At 45.7% G+C, this 22500-nt stretch overlaps 1 protein-coding gene across 1 annotated transcript in view; it reads left to right on the top strand.

Annotated features, from left to right (window-relative positions):
- LOC126528540 (uncharacterized) overlaps window positions 1-22500 on the top strand; it is a 52205-nt gene that overhangs the window by 27816 nt on the left and 1889 nt on the right. The window contains exons 4-8 of the mRNA XM_055069106.2: window positions 3527-3770; window positions 4998-5085; window positions 6804-6843; window positions 13906-14107; window positions 22058-22241. Of these exons, the coding sequence (XP_054925081.1) occupies window positions 3527-3770; window positions 4998-5085; window positions 6804-6843; window positions 13906-14107; window positions 22058-22241 (758 nt within the window). The remainder of the gene's footprint in view (window positions 1-3526; window positions 3771-4997; window positions 5086-6803; window positions 6844-13905; window positions 14108-22057; window positions 22242-22500) is intronic.

Here is a 22500-nt window from a genome sequence, read left to right as displayed (position 1 = left end):
CAAACTGGTGTAAGGGAAACAAAGTAAAATACATGTAGTGCAAATTGGCGTAAGCAATACGAACCAGGTGTTTTTACATAAAAATAAGGGAATATATAAAAAAAGACATCGTCGCTTTGCGAGATATATGGATAGGCATTACAGAAGTAAGGAACATTTCACAGCAACTGGTATGCATTAAAAAAAAAAGCCGGCGCCATACGTTGCATTAAACGAAGCAAGAGAGATCATGCTATTGCAATGTGTGATGTCTGGAAACCAGCTGCCTGCGTTACTTCCGGTGGCCTAGTGTTTCACCTAGATTTCCCCCGCACGTTACATTATTCGCTTACCACACGCAATGCGGACTTTTGAAACTGAAAATAATTCGTATTTAGCTCACTGTGTTTATTACCGCCTGCGTAAGCTATGTTGGCCACACGCACTGGACCGTTATTTACGATGTTGTTGTTAACCATCGCGAGAGTAATGAGATAAGTGAAAAAAATGTGAAGTGCTTGGTCGTTACTGCCGGGAAAGATTGAAAAAAAATACACGCACAATTTATGATGCTTGATTCCAATCTGCCGTCAGATACCGAAAGCACGAGGTTCTGCAGAATGCCGTGCGGATAAGCTCTCATCATATCCACGTAGATTCTCAGTAGTAACGGCTGTAGGTTATTCACGGATCACTTCCACTAAAGATAGGTTTGGCGTATTAGGACTGGCTGGTGCCTGCTCTTATAAGACCTCCACTGGCGTGTAAACTACTTCGTGACTACTAACCATGAATCTTTTCTTGTACCGTTTTACAAAAGTCACGTTCTGTTTCGCGATGACATAAAAATATTAACCAGACCTGGTTCCTAGCAGAACTATATCATTATCATCAGCCTATGTTATGTCCAGTGCAGGGCAGCGATCTCTCTAAAAGGTTTGCAGTTACCCCTGTTTTCTGCCAGCTGCCACCGCCAGCCTGTAAATTTCTTAATTTTATCACACCACCTAATTATCTGCGCCCTCGACGAGGCTTCTCTTCTATTGGAATCCAATCTGCGGCAGCAATAGACCGTCAGTTATCTGCCCTACGCGTTGCATTTACTTCTTAACTCAATTTCTTCTTCTTCTTAAGACTCACCGCGGTGGCTTAGCAGCTATCCTGTTGCGCTGCCAAGCGCGAGGTCGCGGGATCAAATCCCGGTCGCGGCGGCGGCATTTCGACCTCTGTCTCTTAAAATGGGCTGCTGTCCGATAGGTTTGACACACTCCGAAGAACATCGCGTTCAGTGTCATAACGATCACAAAAGCGCATCATGTATTCGATCGTCCCTTCATAGTTGCACGAGTCACAGACAGGTGTGTCTCACATTCCAATAAGGAACGGGTAGGCGTTTGTAAAAGCCACAGGTAGCAGTGGCCATTTCAGTGGAACATAGTTCTACGTATTTATTCTCATGTGAAATTGAAAAGTAAATAGTTGAACATATGAATAACTGTTTCATATATTTTGTGATTTTACGTGGAACGCCGTTCCATTTGAGTAAGTGAAAAATATTTGCGAATAATTTGCACTTATAATCGTAAGCTATGTGGAACGCGATTAGTAGTGTACGCGAGACTTCTTTGGCCCCTGCAGAGGTTAATTAAGCGTTCACTCGCATGTGATTGGACGAATCAAAATCAGTGGGCTACCACTGAAGTGCTGACATCACATTTACGACATGTCATTTCTTGCTTCAAAGGCTCTTCCCGACCTCTAAACAGTATAAAAAATAATGTGGAGCCTCAAAACGGCCGCAAATAGCGTGCCATCTTAGCTTTTCTATACGAACGAGCCTCGGTATGGTTTCCCAGGAGGTGCGCGTGTGTCGTGACGTCATGGCACAGAACCTGGTCACGTGGCAGCAGATAATCGTCAGGCTTTCGGAACTTACGTCTGCTCCCCTCGGCTGTCTGCTATGTGCCGCTTCATCGGGCCCCGCGACGAGCAATCGCGTTCCTCGACTGCATATAGAACAAGTACCCACGCATTACAGGTGCCGTTGAGAACCTTGGGACGTGGAAGTAGTTCGAGCACGATACAAGACGCTGGCCAGACGGCTCGTGGGTATAGTCGTTGCCAGCATTTCAATATTTGCTCGCGCAAACGGACTGGCGAAGATCCTGTTGCTAGACAATGCTATTCGCGCCTGTAGCAGCGTCCGGACGGTGTTTCGCAATGAAGGCGGCTCTTGTTCGGGGTATGCGCGGCTGAATACCTCCGCGTCGTTACGAAACGGTTCTGCGCAACAAGGAGAAAGTAAGCAAATGGCTAGGCAGGCAGCTATCGAACGACACGTGCAAATAGAATGGCTCGGCGTTCCACGCTCCCTACCAGATAGAAGAAAATAAGGAAACGGCAAAGGGAGGCAGGTTAGGTTAAGCTATACTAGTAAGTTACGTTTCTGCAGCAGCAAAGCTGGCCGCTATCACTGCGAAGTGAGATTCACTAAGCCGGCAAAATCAAGAACCAAGGACGCCCGGAGGCGCGGCGCTGACGTTTCTGAACTATAGCTCGCCGTGACGTCATCAATTTCGACAGCCGTGTACGCAAGTATCGTTCATTTCTTGCTCCTGAACTTACCGGTAAAAGCAGCACATAGCAATATTTTTGATATTTTGTGGGCCAAAGTGTTGCAGGTACAAGAAAGTAATTCTTAATTCTTGACGCCCTATTGAGAACTCGAATCGCTAGAGAGCAGTACTCGAAGCTTTGCTATTAAAGACCGAATGGTTGGCTTTTAAGTTGGTTGCCTCAAGACAGCAGCCTGATGCTAGACCCATTAAATCATGGACTACCAGGTGAGCAAGGCTGGCAGGAAAATGGGTCTATCGGAGCGTAGATAGACAGGCAGGCCAATAGACAAATCCAGGAAAGTACGTGGAGTATCACTAAGAATGCTGATTGCGTTAATACAAGGAATATTCAAAATTGGTTCACATTCATCTCATCAATCTGTTTATTGAAAAATTTGCAGAGTGTAACCAAACTCTCAGCAAACATCCAATGCTTTGAAAGGAGAACATTTCAAGCTAGCACATTCAGTGAAGAAAGCTCCAGCACCCTACGCATCACAAGCAAGAAAGGTGATTGAGGAGTCCTTGGGTTAAATGTGACGGTGAATGTACAGTCAAAAAACGCCACGCTTTCAGTCTTACACTGCGGTAAATTAGTTCACGCATACTTTAATCTCGTGAACTACATCGACTCATAATCTCGTTCTAGATAAGTTCCACTGGGAGAAACCGATTTTAAACAAAATTATGATGTTCCGCTTATTTATCAGGTACCTCTGTGGCAGGGAACGAAGAGTGAGATACGAGTAACAGTGAAACAACAGAGGTGACACTTTAGGATGGTCGTTACATGTAGTTTTCACCTGGTAAGTGGTACGTGTCTTGAAAATATCTTCCACTCACTTAATGGACCTTACGTGAGACAAGATTGAGAGTTATATACGATGACGGATTGACACTGCAAGCACCGTACAACTTACCGTGCTCAGGGTCCACGGCGCAGGAGTACGAGGACTACTTCAAGAGTGCCTACCGGTCGCTCCTGGTTGGCCGAGCGCTGGACACCCTGACCCGCCATTCACTGTCGAGGAAGAACGTCACGCTGACTACCGGCGCTGCTCTGGCTCGCGCTCTGCAAAGCCACTCGCTGTCGCTCGACGAGCTAGCGCTGATCGTGGCTGATGACGCCGACTCCCTTTTTACCGGCGCGGCGCTGGATGCGGACGTCGTCGGGTGCGTATAGGCCGCGCGGTGTGGCTGGAGGTCGTGTAGTTTACGCATTGCAGTCGTGGCACGCAGTTTTCCGTGCGCCCACTGCTCTAATACTGGTGTCACGCGTACACTTCTGAGCGCGATCGGGACCGATCCGGGTCGAAATTCTCGGCTGCGATTGGCTCTCTCGCGCATTTTGTGCAAAGGAGCCTATCGCGACCGAGAAATTCGATCCGGATCGGGCTTGACTGCGATCAGAAGTGCGCCGTGTGGCACCTGTATAACACATCTTACGCTTCGCAGCCTCCTTCTCGGCACATACTTTATTTGAAGAATTCGTCTCGCGACCCCTCCCCCTCAACTCGCTTTCTCAGCTTATTTAATTCGCACGTTGCCACCCCCTTCGCTGATACCGCTTGTCATAGAAAACTAAAAATTGCCGAACTGACCAGGAGGGCTTGGGTGGCAATCGTCGTGTGTCACGAATGATGCTGTGAGAATTCTAAAATTGATATGCCGCCAGTAATCTTACCTTGTTCTTCAAAGTCGCCAACAAAAAACTAATTTAAAAAGCTTGCTGCTGGCGTGAACAACGTCGCTACACCGTTATTAAACGTCGTGATGTGATTACACGCCGGTCGTCTTGGTTGCCATCGAGAACAAAAGCTTCCGGTATATATTCCTTTATTTTTTTTATATTTTCTGCGGTCCCAATGTACCGTGATATAACCGACATCACGAAATTACGGTATAGCAAATGAGCAGACTGTTCAAATATATATCCCGTGTCTTCTGGCAGCCGGGTGCCTTTTCCAGGATATATTTCAGGCATAATTTTCTATTATTCTAATTTATTATACAGTTTTAGCGGTCGCTGCTGTCAAAAAACAGCAATTCAACGCGTCATCCAACTACATATAATGGGGCATGGCATACCAAACTGTAACCTCACCCGTCCAAACAAACAAACATACAAGCACATCGACAAGCACCCGCGAATTCGAAATCCTGTAAAGCATGTTTGTTTGATGACCTAGTGTAGTGACCTGCCCTGTGGTTTGTAGCGTGACCACATAGTTCGTGAAAAATAATCCGCGATTTTCTTTCAAAGTGACAGTGAACTGCAATAAGCTTTTCCTATTGACTGATTGATTGATTGATTGATTGATTGATTGATTGATTGATTGATTGATTGATTGATTGATTGATTGATTGATTGATTGATTGATTGATTGATTGTGGTCACAGATCATCGGTGTCATCCCTCACTTCGAGCTCACTGAAGATTGTAGGCTTTACGAGGCCTGGCTGGACGATGCCACAGCGAAGACAAAGGGTACGTGGTTAAATAGGTGCTTCCTACTTGTGCACTGGTGCAAATTAAGCCCAGAATAAATGTGACTGGGGCAAAGCGTTGGGAGTAAAAATCAGCGAAATCACCGAATCTGCTGTCCCTCACCGCTACTTCTCCCGCCTAGGCATCCTACACTCGCTCGTACAGTGGCAGCAAGGCACGAAGCCGAAGAGAAGGGCCTTAAGAGATCGTCAATAACGCCACGGACCTTACCAAAACTTTACTCAGTGTGCAGAGGGGTTAACCTACCTGTCTCTCTTCTGTTTCTCTCTTTCTCTCTCGCTTTACTCCAAATGCTTTCAACAGCACTCAGTTTGCGCTAAATTGGTACTCATCAGAAACGCATATAACATGGTGAGACTCACTGCGTATGCGTCCTGCGCAAACGACAGTTTGCGGAGTCGCTACGATAGCGACGGAACCGTTCTTCCTGTCGCTGGCTTTCTGATTTCACGCTAACCTGGCGTTATGCGCCACGCAGGATGAAGCGCTGATTCATTTAAATGCCAGGTAATACGTCTTCTTCAAGAATTCGCGTTTTTTTCTCACGTTTTTTTTTTGTGTGTGGGTTTTGATTAGCATAAACCATGCTGTCTGCCCTCCCCCTCTCCCGCCATCTGGACCTTATCAAAACGCATTACAAATTCTCGAAACGGCGTCTGCTCTCTGCGGATGCGCCCAAAAGCACACAGCACGTCCCACATATACGATACAGGGATGCGATAATACGGAGGCTTCTCCTTGTGTATGAGACAGGTGTGACCCCGTGTGTTTTTGTTTACAAACCGGAAACGCAATACACGTTAGGGAACGCGGCTTTATGGCTCCCCTTTATGCGTGGCTCTGCCTTTATGCCACAACACGATTTCTCTGAAACCTAATTTTTCACACTTGAAACAGGATCACACTTGTTCAATGGGACCAGAAAGAAATGTGCAAGAATATGAAGAACGACGAAAGGACCAAAGATATCCAATGTGCTAGTTCTGACTGAAATAATAAAACGAAATACGATACCTAGTCTTATGCCAAACAAAACATTGCAATGATTTCGCGCATTAACTGCATTGGCCGCATTTTGTAAGCCCGGTTTGTCGCTAAAAAAAAAGATCGTGCTCCGCCTTCCTGCATTGCTGATTTTCCGGTCGTCCAGACTTTTTTACTTTTTACTGCATCACACTACAGCGAAAATTCTGGCTCCTTGCATTGCATCGCCTCTCCCATGTTGCAGTTGGCTTGTCAAGGCTTTCACTCCCAACTGTCTTTGTCATTTGCCAGCCGCATTTACTAAACATATTGTCGCGGCTTTTCAGCAGCCGTTTTTATGAAGCGTTGTGTAGCGCAATGAACAGCTTTCAGAATAGGGCGCCTAGGCCTTTCGCCTCTGTCGTGCCCCGCTTCCATCTTTGGCGGCAAAGGAACACTTCGTCTCTGTGATACCACTGTAATAACCTAGTAGTACTTCTTTGCTACGTCTCCACTTCCTCTGTACTACGTATCGGTTATTTATTTGTTACCTCTGCCCTACATTGCCACGTAGTCTCTTGTGCGTTACAAATAAAGTGGATGACGGTGGAAGGGCATATTAGGCCACCTCGCATTGAGAACTTAAGTGCCTTGAGGATCTCAAGTGGGAGGCGCAGTGATTCCCTGAAAGTGCGTTGCAGTGTGTTGATAAATTGTTGTTTTTCTCTGCGCAGGAAGAGCCCTCAACGTCCTCGGCGATGTCTACACCATTTGGTAAGCTTTACACATTGTTCTCAATTCAATTTTTTTTTTAACTGCGACAGCAGTTAAGAGCTCGAACCTTGGATTTGCCTCGTTCGTCCGTCCCGTTCATTCTGTTACACTGACAACGAATATTGTGCTAATCGACGACGCAGCGAATATTATTTTTTTTTTTGTCGTTGTCAGGCAGCCCCGTCATCCCCAGCATCGTCATTGCGAAAGCGTGTAGAAAAAACAAAAGCATCTCCACAACCATATCCACTGGGATTTGAACCCAATAAGTGAAGCAATGCGCATTTGGGAGACAAGCGCGCCAATGACAAAGCTGTCGCCTTTCTTTTTTTCATGGTATTTATTACGGTAACGTGTAACCCAATAAAACATTCACCAGTTGGGTAATTGACTGGCGGTAAGAATGGCAGTCACACTTAGCAGAGGCACTGTTGATACTTTATGTGAAAAGGCTGGTTCCGTTTTAGAAGAGCGGTAAGGTTAAGTACTTCACCAGAATGGAGTACCCGTCCGGTTGAATGTCACATTCATCATAAACATGTTTTAGGCGCACACCCATCTGAACGAAATGCACCCCCGTAGGCACAATTCGGTTCGGCGCGGCGCTCCATCATGCTCTCTTTCCACAAACTGTGCATTTCCATGATAAAACGCAGTTCCAAAGCTACATTATCTCCGAGGACGGCAGTAGATATTTCTCAGTATGTGGGTTGATTTCAAAGTCTTCCTTTTGGGTCCCTTGGAGGACATTCCGAAATAGGATGGCGTCGTTGCAGCCAATGAAACAAAACAGCGCTATCGCCCAACAACGGATTTGGACAATTAGGGCAAGGTTTTTCGCTTCCCACAGACTTTGAGAACGGTGGCATCTGTCCACGTACTTCGGAGGCCATAACGAGCACTACTGTACTGAAAACGAATTACATTGTGTTGATCGCATTAAAAGAAATCTTTCTTCGCAAAACGAATGGCGGTGTGTTTGCCAGCAATTCGTCGTTGTAATGCTCGTAAAACAAGCGTTCAGCGGCACAAAGAGGCGTACATGACAAGGATGATGAAAACATTTACGCATTACACATACCCCCAATAAATTATGCGCCGAAAATGAGGTTGTTGGGTCGAAACAACTTCAAAAGAATTGGCAGCCCCATTGCCAGCCATGACGTAGCAGCCACAACGCTACACAGTACTGCACAGCAGCTCGCAGTACTCCCAGGAGCCAAGTGCCCTACGTAAGTAATATTGTAAATGTACAGCTAAAATGAAATAGCTCGAACCTTGTAAGTAGCATTGCGTCATTTCACTCGGGATGTGAGTTGTAGAGGGTCAGGGCTTAGAGTCTATTTCAGTGCTTTAGGCGGGACCGTCAAAGCGAGTCGTCGTGCCTTAAATACATGAAGCCTTTGATAGAGCAACTGCCTCCGCAACTGCGGGCTCAATATTTATTTACACCAAAATTGAATGCACGAAAATGGTGTAAGGAGACTCCAAACTTGAGGGTCAACTGAACTGCCACGCTACAGTCACGTCAAGCATGCACATGCTTGGACGTTATCCTACTGCACGACGTAAACAAAGAAATGCGGCTGCTTCGCATAAAGCAAAGATGAACAAGATGCGCCAGTAATATTACACATATCTAAATTGTAAGATGCTGAACTGTTGCGAACCTGGAGAGAGTCGTGTAGCCCACGTCTGGCGTTGTTACATGTTCTTATATGTCTTGTTGTGTAGATATGTACTGACCTTGCGTGTTTTCAGACTCTTTTGTTCACATTAATTCGTTTACGGAATCGCGTGTGCTTCTTAGTGTAAGGTTCACTTTCTTATGTGGGTAGGACTCTGCAAATCTGAGTACTATTTGACTGTCGCCAGTGCACATCATTCTTTACGCTTTTTTTTTTTTTGCCCTGCGAAAAAGCAGTAGCCGTCCGCGCCAATAATGGTGCCAACATCTTCTTTTAGTTCACATTAATAAAAAAGAACTATCATGCGTGCGCAACTGTTCAGCATTTAGCTAAACAGTTGCGAATAAAAGAACCCTATAAAGCAATGCATTTCGGCTAAATAAATATGGCCCCCTTAGAGAAGGGGAGTCCTAGAACGCTGTAGTCTGTCCGTGTACGTATTTAGATTTTTACGGCATGCATTATACTATCTCGTACAGAAAGCAAGCTGCGCACGTTACAAAAAAGAAAAGGCCAGAACGTATCATTTCACATTACCCTTTCCGTCAAAAAGCGTGCGATAGTTTGCATATTTTGGCAGATGTTTATTTACATCTGCACTATCACAAATTCTAATTACCTTTCAAATTCAAATTTTGAGTTCAAATATTGCTGGGAGTGATTTTCTCACCGCAGTAATACCTTAATAGCGCTGCTGGCCGTGTATGAATGAAAAAAAAAGATAAAGATTTTATAATTAATGTTAGTTTTTTGTTGTTACTTTAATTTATAGGTTTTTATACACCCCCCCCCCCCCTTCCTCCCTAAAAACCACCCTAACTTCTGGGGTCTCTTCCACTTCCACGTACGCAATCATTTGACAAAGCAGGCAACCAAAATAAACAGTCATTGGCATACTAATACTGGTACAGCAGTTGTGAAACGTATAATTTAATCAGGACGATTCCCTTGCTAAATTCCGAAATCTTTATCTGACTTCATTATTGTTTAGGCTTTTCAAAATTTCTCGTTAGTGTTTCTTTGTTGGACTCGAATTATGTTTCTAACTCACCCGATTCTTGGCCAATGCCCCATAGTTTGTATGAGTCACATGTAAAGGAAAATAAACAAACAAACATGCTGGTTTTCTCTGTCAGAGAATGCTGCTGTCTCAATAAATGAGCTTGGAGGCCGAACGAATCGCTGAAGTCTGCTGTCCTTTTATTTTTTCTTGGCCCACCGCGGACCTGTGGGAATTTTATTAATACTGTCTTTATGCGGGTGCGCGTTTTTGGGGGCAACAAAATTACTATTGAGGCACAGAACATTTGCCTATATTAACGGCTGATTTCATTTTTCACGCACGACTTTTCACGCACGCTGAACCAAGTCGCCTCCGTCTTATGTATATTCAACTCCATAAATTAACATGGAGAACTCTGAAAGGTGAACGATATTCACTAACGAAGAGCGACTGCTGTAGCAGCGATTGCAATCGGTGGTGACCTTTCATAGAAAGACAGTGATGTATGAGGACGAAGAGAGAGAAATAACAAAAAAACAAACGGAAACGTTTTGCACGAGCTCATGCTACTTCAAACGCGTGTCACCATATAGGTGACATGATTTAGAAGCTGCTTAAGGGTGACTTTGAACAATGTAGGTTTAGACCGTATTTTCGTCCATATTGGGAAGAATACCGTGCTAGCTCATCTCATCTTGGCTGGGTTTCTATTAAAAGAACTGTGTTTAGCATTGTCTTGGATTTCGCGCGCCATCTCGTGTTACTTCCAGCAACAGCGACTTCTCAGTCCAGGATTTCCTAAACCTGGAGGCTTGCCCTAGTTGGTATGCATTTCCTCACGAATGCGTTCGCCGAATTTCTTCGCGTTGCGAACCGCCGAAATACTAGATAAATTGAAATCCTCGCGCTATAATTCTGAACGACTCGCATCGGCAGAGTCGACGGACATTATGTTACTAGATGCATATATGAACAATGCTATTATATAACGCTGCAACGCTATGTACAAGGCTATAAATTCGCACCCATGCAAATAGCAACATGAAGTGACCGAATTCACGATGCCAGGCGTTCAAGTGGTGAAGTAGGGCCAGCGAACCCACTGATTTTAGTCTCTTCCGTTTACTTCCGCTTACATATCCCTGACAATATCGACGCTATTGTGACGTCATGACACATCGAAATTAATGACGTCGTCTAACAATTAGGCTAGTTATGATGATTCCACCCATTGTATATACGTCCCCTGTATGAGGAGCATATTCAGGAACACTATATCAGCTGACTCCCTCACTTTCCCTACAGAACGCTCACGAGGCTATCAGCACTCGCCGCACTCTCTGCACCCATCGCAGATCGCTTTCAAGATAGGGACCGCACGCCGTACGCAGTCGCCGCTGGAGTACGTTTGGTCATGGTTCATAATGGCTCGACGTGGATAGATAAGGCGCTAAAGAGTGATAACGGCATAGAATGATCGGAACGTCACCAGTGCACCTGCCGGCGCCGCCACCTGTAGTAGTTTGCTTGCATTATCGATTCACCTTGCGCCGCTGTCCGCAGCACTTTGTGTCACCGCAGCGCTGTCGATTATAGTGGTCGGATCAAGTTTCATAACATTCATAATGACACCAGGCTGCGTGGAGATGACCAAGTTACACAGTGCTTACGCATGCTTCGACAACTCCCACAGGAGTTCCTGCGTGACTTCTTTCTTTCCTTCTACCGCCTTCGGCTGTTAAGGCAGAGTTCTCGTTTCGTACTAGCCTACGCTCGTGCCACGGACGAAGCGCGAACACTAGGGCTAGCATGAAAACATGGTCAGCACTTGCCGAGTGCGTTGACTTATCACTACGTGCAATAAACAGGAAAAGTAATTTTTCTCCGGCACAGAGCATTGTAAACCCAAGCGTTCAGTCGACTGCCCCTAATTTCTCTGGCACGTGCGCTATCGCAGTAACACTAACTCACTCATTCACATACATACATACATACATACATACATACATACATACATACATACATACATACATACATACATACATACATACATACATACATACATACATACATACATACATACATACATAATTGAGTAAACTGCATAGACTGCAGTTTGCTATTTTGTGGCCTGCCAAATGCGGCTGTTTCGTTTCCTAAATAACAGCCTGTCGCACTGAATCCTTCAAAAAATAAATCAAACGAATGCCGTGCTCTAATGTGACCCCCTTTACGGTGTCTCTGCGTGGCTGACAAAAGTGCAAGTACTGTAATGGTTGGGGTAGGGCAGGAATAGATGGTAGCTGGCCCATGCCGTCTTCCAACTCATCCACGCTGAGGACGTTGTTGAAGGGAAGGACTAGTTCTCATCGAGAACGAGGAATATGGAATTTATTTACGGTATCTACATGAGAACGTTACAGTTCATCAGTCTAGCATGACTGAAAAAGGAATGCACCCTCAGCAGCCGCGCCACGGCTGCTTATAAACACTCTGTCCTCCCTAGATCCCTAGGTGAGGAAAAATGGCCGTTTGACCAAACGGAGCATCCAAAGTCATCGTAGCCAACCCATCTTTGAGGGGTAGGGTTTACGCATACACTTCCGCACAGGTTGCACTGACCACACCAAGGTGAAAGGGTTCTCGCAGACACTTTGCTGCCCCGCGCAGGCGCCTCTTTATCCCAGAGTCGACTCCGCAGACAGTGGCCGCCGCGCCTGTCCATTGACTGACGACTTCTAGACTGCGTGAGACCGGACCGCACAACATCTTCCCGGAGCTCCCCTGCTCCAAACAGATCGTGACGGTGTCGGCGTACACACTAACAACACTTGCTCCGCCGACTGCGTCTAGACATCTGGGCGCCATTCCGTTGGGGACGCGGCGCATTATACTTCTTACACAACGAGTCGCCGCCGCAGCCATGGTGGCGCCGATGTCCTGTTGACTCGGCGCATCGTTGTTTTCACAAAGTGAGTCATCGCAGCGGGCCAGGCAGGTGTCGTCGGTTGCTTCTCCTCTAGTTCGCCAGCCCCCGCAGGCCGTTCGTAACAGTACCCAATCCCTCGTCACTATGCACGGATCACTCGTAAAAGAGATCCTCTCCATGTAGTGGCAATAACGGGAGACGGGATTTTCCAACATTTAAGGCTAAACTACACGCACACGTGCTCAACGCCCATGCGCCTCACGTATGCGCAAGTGGTGTACGACAGATCGTACGCGTCGAAGCGCGGCACGAGCAAAGATACCTTCTCCAGACAAATATCGGTGCTCTGGCTTGCTCACGAAAATGCGAAACGATGTCTGCCAAGGCGAAAATAGCGAGCCAAGTGGCCGCGCGCTGGCGCGCGTCGTGTAGCTTCAGACCACCATTTCTCGGGAGGCGCGGCAAACCTTTAGGGCGCGTGGGCGAGCGTTCTCGCGCGCCGCCATGCGTACGTGTGGTTTGGCCTTTAGGTGTCAGACTGAACGGGCATCGTGCGCGCTTTCTTTTACTTTTCTTCCTTCATTTGCTTGTCTTTATTTATTAGTTTTTTTCATGCGCTGTTTTTGTTGTTTGTTTTGTTTTGTTTTTCACAGTTCCCTATATTATAAGTAAGGCATTTCGTGTGTGCGAACCGCCGTGGCTGCTTAGCGGCTTTGGCGTCGCGCTGCAACGCACGAGGTCACGGGATGAAATCCCGGCCGCGGCGACCGCATTTCCTCGGGAGCGAAATGCGCAAACGCCTGTGGCGTCGTGCGTTGGGTGCACGTTAAAGAAGCCCAGGTGGTCGAAATTGATCCAGAGTCCCCCACTATGGCGCGCCTCAGAACCGTCATCCTGGTTTTGGAACGTAAAACCCCAGAATTTAATTAATTAATTTCGTGTTTGCGAAAATCAACGTTGTGTTACCGCCTACTAGGTAGGCTGCAAATGTTTTTATTTTCAGGTATTAGAAGATTTCCTGATTGTGTTACTGCTACCACCACAGCCACGCAGAACAGCGTATGTTTCCTAAACAAGCAATTAGACACGGAGCCCCGGGCCGAATGCAAAAATCGTTTCGCTTGTAAGAAATGGACGTCCCTCATCGCCTGCCTTCGCTGCTGAAGCGTTCGCTGTGTAACACTTGCCCAGCGTCCGCTCTAGCGCCTGAAACACTTTGCCGAATGCGTGCTCAAATTTATTTTCCCGCAACATCGGGAACCATCATGTGTTACTACTCTGATAGGCGGATCGAAGAACCAAGCAGCGATGTGGGTTAGTGCAGATATAATGGCAACTGGTCATAGCAATCATATCTTCAAACTCGGGCAATGTTCTCACAATTGCACTAATTCCCAGTAACTTCAAATGGATGTCCGGTCTCGCCTGTGGCATCCGCGCAGGTCTGGACGCGGCTGCCAAGTCATCGCTCCGCTTCCCCCAGCGGCTGGTGGACGAGAAGCTGTCTTCGTACTCGTTTCGCGACCGTGACCTCCTTCTGCGCGCCCTGCTACACCCGTCCAAGGCACGCCGCATCGGTTCCAACGTCTCATACCGGCCGCTGGACTACGTGGGACAGTTCGCCCTCGAGTTCGTTCTCTCACGGTAGGCGCATGGCTCAGAGCCGAACGAACAAAGTATCTTTGTGTTCATTCATTCATTCATTCATTTATTCATTCATTCATTCATTCATTCACTTGTTCGTGAATTCGTTCATTTGTGCATTCATTTGTTAATGCATTCACTTGAAGTTCATGCGCGCTTTCATTCCTTGTTTTATTTTTGCTTTCCCAATCCTATTCGTATCATATCTCTATCATGTCATATCATATCATAACCCACCTCTATGGCTTGTTATGTACTATACAGTTCTAGCGCTGCGCGGTAATGCGCGTGTCCGAGTCCCTGCCTCAGCACTGCATTCCAATGAAACTGGAATGTAAAAGCACAGCCACGCTCTGGTTTACGGCGTGTTAATGACTCACTTATGGTAAGCATAATATCGTGTCCTCCACTCCAGTGTATCTGGCAGTCCAGTTCCTGCTGCGGAACGAATTATTATTACTGTTATTATTATTATTATTATTATTATTAGTAGTAGTAGTAGTAGTAGCATACGGAAACATACAAACAGACATAGGAAACAGGGAGGGAGCAAGTTGACAACTGCCGCGAGAGGGGCACAACGCCTGCCTACTCTTTCGGGAGGAGGGAATGAAAAGAGGAGAAGATAGGAAACAGAGAAATAGCAAAGAAAATAGGAAATAAAGAAATGGCAGAGGTACGCACAAAAGAAAGTAGGAACACGGAAAGATATCTATAAGAGGAATGTAAAACCTTAGGAAATAATTCATTGGTTCTTTCATTTCTATGTAAGCGAGTGAACAATAGAAAAAATACGCAGAAAACAACAATAGAACAAATACATCTAAGTTGTGTGATGCGAAACTTTAGTGAACCGCTTAAGTAGGTCTCATAAAACTAAATGCTACGCACACAATTGTCTTTATTTTCATCCTAGGCAACATATAACCTCATGCGATGTTTATGTTTATGCGTGGCTGGTGCAGATCTGATATATTTAATGACATGGTAATGCCATTTCAGCCTTCCTAGCTGGCATTCGTGACAACTTTGTTGTGGCTAGAATACATAGTCACATAGTAGCATAGTCATCTCAAAGAACACAATGTACAGTAGCAAAAGGTGTACCAAATAAACCGAGCAATTTCGCTACCTGTGAAAATCGCTCTGCGCAATAGCCTCGATTCGTGGCTTCGTTCATTGCGCACCTTTTCACATAATAAAGCAAGGAAAAATAGCTACCGCGAGCCATTTAATTAGCTGCTTTAAGTGTACACAGCGTGTTTCTAATATCTCAGGTTCTTATCCACTTTGAAATAAATTTCTCTCCCTCTCAAAATACTTCACGTGCTGGTTATTCTAGTGGCGTCCCGCAGAAGGGAAGAAGGCAAAGTCATTATCGTGTGCGTCTTTCAGAGACTCATAAGCAAAATCTGTTGGGCAATTCTAAGAAAGGGCAAATATCAACTTTCCGTGTGAGTCCATTGTTCCGATAAAAAAGAAACTGTGCTATGTTACTGTAGGTGGCAACCAGCGTTAAGTTTTTTGTGACGTGCGTCAAAAGCCGTGCCTTTGTTCGTACGTAGCTAAAGCTTGTTCATTAAATCTGGCTTCTCCACAATCAGAGCCTTTAAGAGGAGAAGCCCTCTTTACTTTCTTTCTTTTAATAGTCAGGTTTAGTGTTTCTATTGAACCTTAATAATAATAATAATAATAATAATAATAATAGCGCTTATCAGGTTTGCGACGTCACTTGGCGGGCTAGCGTCACACTATATACATTTTTATGTAGTAGCTGCATTGCAGTCCCTTTACCTAACGCGTTTTATTTTCTAACATGTGCAACGGTATCGTGAGAAGCAAGAAATAATTGCTATCGAAAGCGCATGTTTCGCGCCCTCTTAGTCGCTCTCACCTTATCACGATGCCTTTTGAAGGTGAATGCTATCCATCAAGCTATACAGCTTAGAGGAGGTCAATTTAAAGTTGCATGAAAATTATTCCCCCTTATAGTATCTTCCTCTCTTTCTTTCTTTTTTTTTCTGTCATTGCTGTTTCCGCGGGGGAGGAACGGGGGGTAAGCGGGTGAATTTAATTGATCAATGGCCGGAAGCATGTCCCATCCAACCTTTGGTGCTGTTTTGTTCTTCTGTGAAATGCATGGCTAGAAACACTAACCAGAACACGACGTGCGAAGAGCAGATAAGTCTTGTCTCACTTCCTGTTCTGGTTTGGGCTTCTAGCAATAAGCATTCATCAACTACCCTCATTGTATACCTTATTTCATTCCCATTTAGGCACGGCTGCCTATCTAACTTCGCATTTATTGTTTAAAGCGAAGCTTTCTTTGCCTCTTCTCCCGACTTTCCGGGTGCTGCTGCTGTTGTGGCCTGGCTCGCCGCGCGCCGTTGGGTTTCTTGCAACACTACCAGATGGCGCTCGCCTCCGCGCATCCTGAAAAAAAAACGAAATCGGGAAAGGGCCATTTTATCATCACTCAAAGGGAAGCTCTTTACTTTTCGAAGCGAGATCAGGACGCCTTAGAACGGGTACTTATAAAACGAGAAGCGTGTATTGCTGGGCCAGTTGTTTCATGCTTAAAGCGGGGAGGGGGGAAGCAGCGAAAACCAAGATGCAGGTCCAGAAGGAGGCGCACACGCACACACACAGTCGCCGATGTGTGTGTGTGTGCCTCCTTCTGGTCCTGGGTCTTGGTTTTCGCTAGTTCTTCCTTTTTTTTTCGTTATGAAGCGAAGTACAACAAGGACGAAAAAGTAAGCGCATGCTTTGGTAAAGCTACAGAAACGATGTAGCATGTTCCATTAGAATGCGAAGATATCTACCCATTGATTGGTATTGGCTCTTCTGGCCTCCTAGAGGCCCTTGGATTCAGTGATAGCAGGGGGAAAGTAAACGTGTCCGCTATAGCAATTGGAGGTGATCGGAAGTTTAGTGGCAGAAAAGTAGGGAGATTACAAACCACGCGGAAGCGTACAAAAATAAAGTTTCCAATGGCGGTTAAGAAAGCTTGATGCTGGGAATTCTGTTTTTTTTTTAATATCTGTAGGACATTAGGCAAGATAATAAGAACCTGCTGGCGCTAACCACCATCCCGTTTCAAAGGGTACGCTCATAGCATCCATCCATTCGTCCAATCTGGCCGGCGCCACCGCGGCAGCGTTTCACAGTTTGTTTGTGTGGCACCCGTTGCGCTTGATTTCTTATGCGACAGGAATGCAGGTGCTGGGCTGTGGAGGTCACGTACGTGCTGGGGCATGGACATGGACGATTGTATTGTAAACATTACAATCGTCCATGTCCTGAAGAGAGCGCTTCGAGCTGGCGTCTCAACAGCATGATGACCACGTACGCAGAAGGAGCACGTAAACACGTGACACAAAAATGGCTCCAAAGCGTGCACTCAGCGTCGAGGACACCGAGGCCCGAAAGAAGCGTCGCGCGGAACAGGAGCGTCTTCGCTGCGCAGCGAAACGTCGTGCAGGCGGCGAATATATGAATGCAATGTGTGCATACAATTGTATAATAACCCGCCGTGGTTGCTCAGTGGCTATGGTGTTGGGCTGCTGAGCACGAGGTCGCGGGATCGAATCCCGGCCACGGCGGCCGCATTTCGATGGGGGCGAAATGCGAAAACACCCGTGTACTTAGATTTAGGTGCACGTTAAAGACCCCCAGGTGGTCGAAATTTCCGGAGTCCTCCACTACGGCGTGCCTCATAATCAGAAAGTGGTTTTGGCACGTAAAACCCCATAATTTAATTTTTTTTTAATTGTATAATAATTATCTGAATTATGCAGTGCCCCAAAATTGCATTAACGTTTAACACTTCTGCCACGAGAAAGACAAGTGGTTCTTTATGAAGAAGGGTAAGGTTAGCACTGTCTTCTGCAGCCCTTGAGGATGCAGAAGACAGTGCTAACATATGTATATATATAGAACGTGCGTATAGAATGTATACACATAATTATAAAATTCATTGAATTATGTACAGGCGCATTATTCAAACAAAGTTTAACGTTTCGGCCACGCCAGTCATAGCAAAGAGCTCGCAAAGCTTCGCTTACATCGATTCCCACAGTGCGTGCGATCCGCCGATTTTTTTTTTTTCAGTTTTTTTTCTCTGCGTCAGCAGCTATAGGAACTTGGAAAGCTCGATGTTTCTAAGTCAGTTGTTCGGTATCGTTTCTTGCGTCGTCACGCCATCGGCGCCACGTCGTTATCGTGTCGCCCTCGTTAGGCCAGCTTCTCGCTCTCAGCGTCCGACGTCACCCCATAGCAAAGGAAGAAAAAGCAACGCTTTGCCAATTACCGCCGCAGGGACTCCTGACGGAAACATGATGCGACGTAGAGCCCGACACGCGAGCCACTAGGAGGAAGGAAAGTGAAAAGCCGAAGAGGGCAGGAAAGTTAACCATAATATCGTACGGTTGGCTACCCTACACCGACCAAATGGGAAAGGGGAAAACAAAGATGACGGGGAGAGGTAGGAGGGAAGGAAAGAAGGAAATTAGCGGTGAGTTCGATGACGTGTGTGATCCAATAGTTATCGCAATAATAGTCACAGACGTTCGCACAAGCCCGTCGTCCTCAAGAAGCACAAGAGTGCCTTCACCGCTTTATGGGCCGGCGAGCGATGGGGGCGGTGTTCCAGCAGCACCTGCACAGAAAGCGGCCGATTGTCCAGTTTTTGGAGAGCGTTAGCAAGTTCTTGGCTTTCTGGGGCATATCGTGGACAATGGGACAGCAGGTGGTCGATATTTTCTTTGGTGTCGCAGACCTCGCATACTGCGCTGTCGGTCACTCCAATTAATGCAGAGTATGCCTTTGTGAAGGCAACTCCTACACTGAGTTCCAAGTAGAATAAGAGGAGCTCAGGGGCTCGAGTGTTTAATGCGAAGCATTGTTGTCCGAGTCAACCCAAGTCATTGTCGTCCATCTGAACCTTTTTCGTAGGCCGACCGCCGAAGGTGACGTGGTATCGTGCGGCTGACGTGACACATGCGGCAGGTGACACGTGCGGCTGACGTCAACTTTCCTTCATACCTACGCGCTGATGTCTTAATCTTGGATAAAGGACCAGTGCGCACTAATCGTTTCTGTCAGTTGACTGAAATGGGAGTATTCATAACGACCATTTTCTTTTTCTATCAAACTGAGCACCTTTGGCATTACGTAGATGTCAACTGGAGTAAAGGGTGGGTATAATCTTTGTTGGAGACAACCACAGAAGCCAGTTAACGATAAAGAGAGCGAAAGCATGAAGAAAATTTACTGTTATATTTATTGAAATCTAGAAATAATTAGGTCGAGGGAAATGAAAGTGGATGAAAAAAAAACCTGCGAAATGCGCGTGCGGTGCTTCGTCAATTAGCTACCACGCGGCGGCCATTCTCTCGTCTACTTTTTTTTTGTGGTAACTGTGTATATGGGTACTAGTACTAGTGTGTACTAGCATGTGTACTAGTGTGGGAGTCTTAGCCAGCGCCACTCACCGTTCATGGAGAACCTTTTTTTTTAACCAACTAGGTCACGTATTGCGTGAATCAGCAGCAGGCAACAGACCAGTAAACCCTCGTAGCTAGCTCAAATCATCAAGGCTGCTCATACCGAGGCGCTCACTATGCATTGAGCAAGATAGAATAAGAGGATTTGATGGGCTCGCAGGGCATTCATCTTCATCATCCTCATCATCATTATTATCATCATCAACTTATTTTTATGTCCACTGCAGGACGAAGGCCTCTCCCAGCGATCTCCAATCACCCTTGTCTTGCGCTAGCTTATGCCAACTTGCGCTTGCAAATTTCCTAATTTCATCACACCACTTATTTCTCTGCCGCCCTCGACTGCGCTTCCCTTCACTTGGCGCCCATTCTGTAACTCTTAATAGTCCATCGGCTATTTACCCTACGCATTGCATCGCCTGCCCCGCTCCATTTCTTTTTTTTTTTCGCTTGATGTTATCTAGAATATTGAGCGGAGCATTAGCGCTCGGCATTCTGTGCGGGATGTTGCGCGGTCGCGCAAACGCCGAGTGGGAACGTACGTGCGCGCATCTCGGAGGCCACAGCCAGCCATGCCATAGTTAAGGAGGGTTACGTTGTGCTCAACCACAAAGAACCTGTTCGTGATAAGATAGCGGAAACCGCCGTTAACGTACAGTTTCCCACACAAAAAAAAATGCTAGGCAGATCTATGGCGCTAGTGTCAGGGGGAGCTTGCATGGTGGTTGAGCCGGAATATGAATGATGGTTACAGCACACGGATTTGCCTAAACTTCGCCTCTGATGGGATCAAACGGCACTGCGACTTTGTAAATTGCTTGTTTCCGGCAAGTTCATTGCGCTTTAAGTGTCATAACTTGCAGTAGAGTTCACTGGCTTTTTGATTTAAAAATGTACGGTTGCTTCCAAAAGTAAACCAATAATCCAAGACAAAGCGTAGTAAATAAAGCCACATGAATGTCGAAAGAAACAAGTACGAAGACAAGTCAATACCACGTACTAATCGTATAATTCCTATGCAATCAGAAAGATCGCAGCGCCAGGGTTCTCCCGATAAAATTTTATAGCAAATTACTAGTTTTTTTTTTTTTGCAAAGACTTTAACCGATTATTTTAAATAACCTGTTGCAGGGGGATAACACAACTCTAATCCTGGGGGCGGGTTATCCAAAGAGAGGGACATGAATGAAATGATGCTCGGTAAGAAAAAGACACACGAAGTTAGGGCAGTGCTATTGTACGGAGAAGTTATCATGCGTATTTAGTACATTTACTTTTTTTTCAGTTCTAAGCTTAATTTTGACGCCTGTCTCCTTGCCGTACGTGCACTAGAAGGCCTCAAATCGTCTAATTTACGAGACGAAAGGGGCCAGAAACACAGGCTCCACGAACCCCAAATCAATGTGAAGTCGCCAAAGACTTTGTCTTCAAAAATAAAGAAGATGAACACGTGAAGCGAGTCGGGCTAAAACGTCGACCAACGTGTTGTGCAGGGAAGGAGACACAGTGATTATGCTGTTCAAAAACTTCTTTCTCATTTAAACAAAGTTTGCTATTTTAATGTTTCGAAATAAAGCGGCAGCAAAACATACTATACAGTACTGATTGGGCCATATTTTGCTCGGGCCGCTAGATTGTGAAACTGAAGCCACAAATTGGCCCAAAGCTTCTTTTGTTCTCATTTTTGTCGTGATTATTGTCGAGAAAGGTTTATTTCTTATCATAGTATTTTCGTCATCTAGCATACACAAATGGAAAGCTCATGTTGTGAATATACTCCTCATGGAACAATTAGCTTTCTGTCTAAAAAATAGTAAATGTGCGGCAATTCTCCACTTTTTCTCATGACAAAAAATAACGTAAATTAAAACAAAAAGTATTAAACTACAATACTCATCAAACAGTGCCGCCTGTATAGAAAGAATTTCGCCGTAATAGGTCAAGGTAATAACTGTTGAATTTTTTCTGCCCGACATAGTTTCCCCTTGTGTGCGCTACCTTCCAAGAGTCCTCACGACGCGATACAGTCTTTTCAGATAGGAATCGCTTGAGTAATTACTTCCCACATTGAGGTAAAATAGTATTCTTTGTTTTAGGAGAATCAGAAATGATCCACAAAACACCTAGTGCACTTGAGATGGAATGACCCATATATATATATATATATATATATATATATATATATATATATATATATATATATATATATATATATATATATATATATATATATAATGTATGTATGTATATTGCAACCATCAGTCGCACTTCGCCCTCGAGTAAGATCCTGAACAGCACCTTACAATCTGGTGAACGCGGTGAAATCATGGCTCCGGGACCTCAACGAAACGCGACGTAATGCTCACGCGTAACTATCGCGTTTACAGCTCAAACTTCACACATGATTGTTAGTATATTTTCTTTGTTTCGGTTCCTCTCTCCAAAGAGACATGGTGAAGAACGGCACCCTTAAGAGCAATCAGGATCTGCACGACACCAGGACGCGGCTGCTACGCCACGAGACGTTGGCGCGTGTGGCAGCGCTCAATGGTCTCGACCACTACGTCTTCCTCGACGAAGGGCCCGAGAAGACGTCCATGACTACGTATGCTGACGTGGCGAGGTCCCAGGTGAGCCAGTGATACCCAGTCTAACGGCGATCGCCACTGTGTCTGAGGTGTATCGTCTTTGCATTCGTATCGGCCTTGAGCTACCCATACCTCCCTAAAAAAACCATGCATAGTGTCGTCAGCATAACATAGGATTTACCTATTCAAATACATGTAAAGAGTAAAAGTTCTGCATTTGGCCAACCGCTGAACCAGTTGAAATATCTTGAAGCATTTAGGAGGAAAACTGTGCGTGAACGACAGTTGGAAACACAACATT

The sequence above is a fragment of the Dermacentor andersoni genome, chromosome 9 (assembly GCF_023375885.2).
Source record: "Dermacentor andersoni chromosome 9, qqDerAnde1_hic_scaffold, whole genome shotgun sequence".
Taxonomy (NCBI): Eukaryota; Metazoa; Arthropoda; class Arachnida; order Ixodida; family Ixodidae; genus Dermacentor; species Dermacentor andersoni.
Note: the sequence above shows the minus strand (reverse complement) of the source record. Positions and strands in the feature narration are given on the sequence as shown.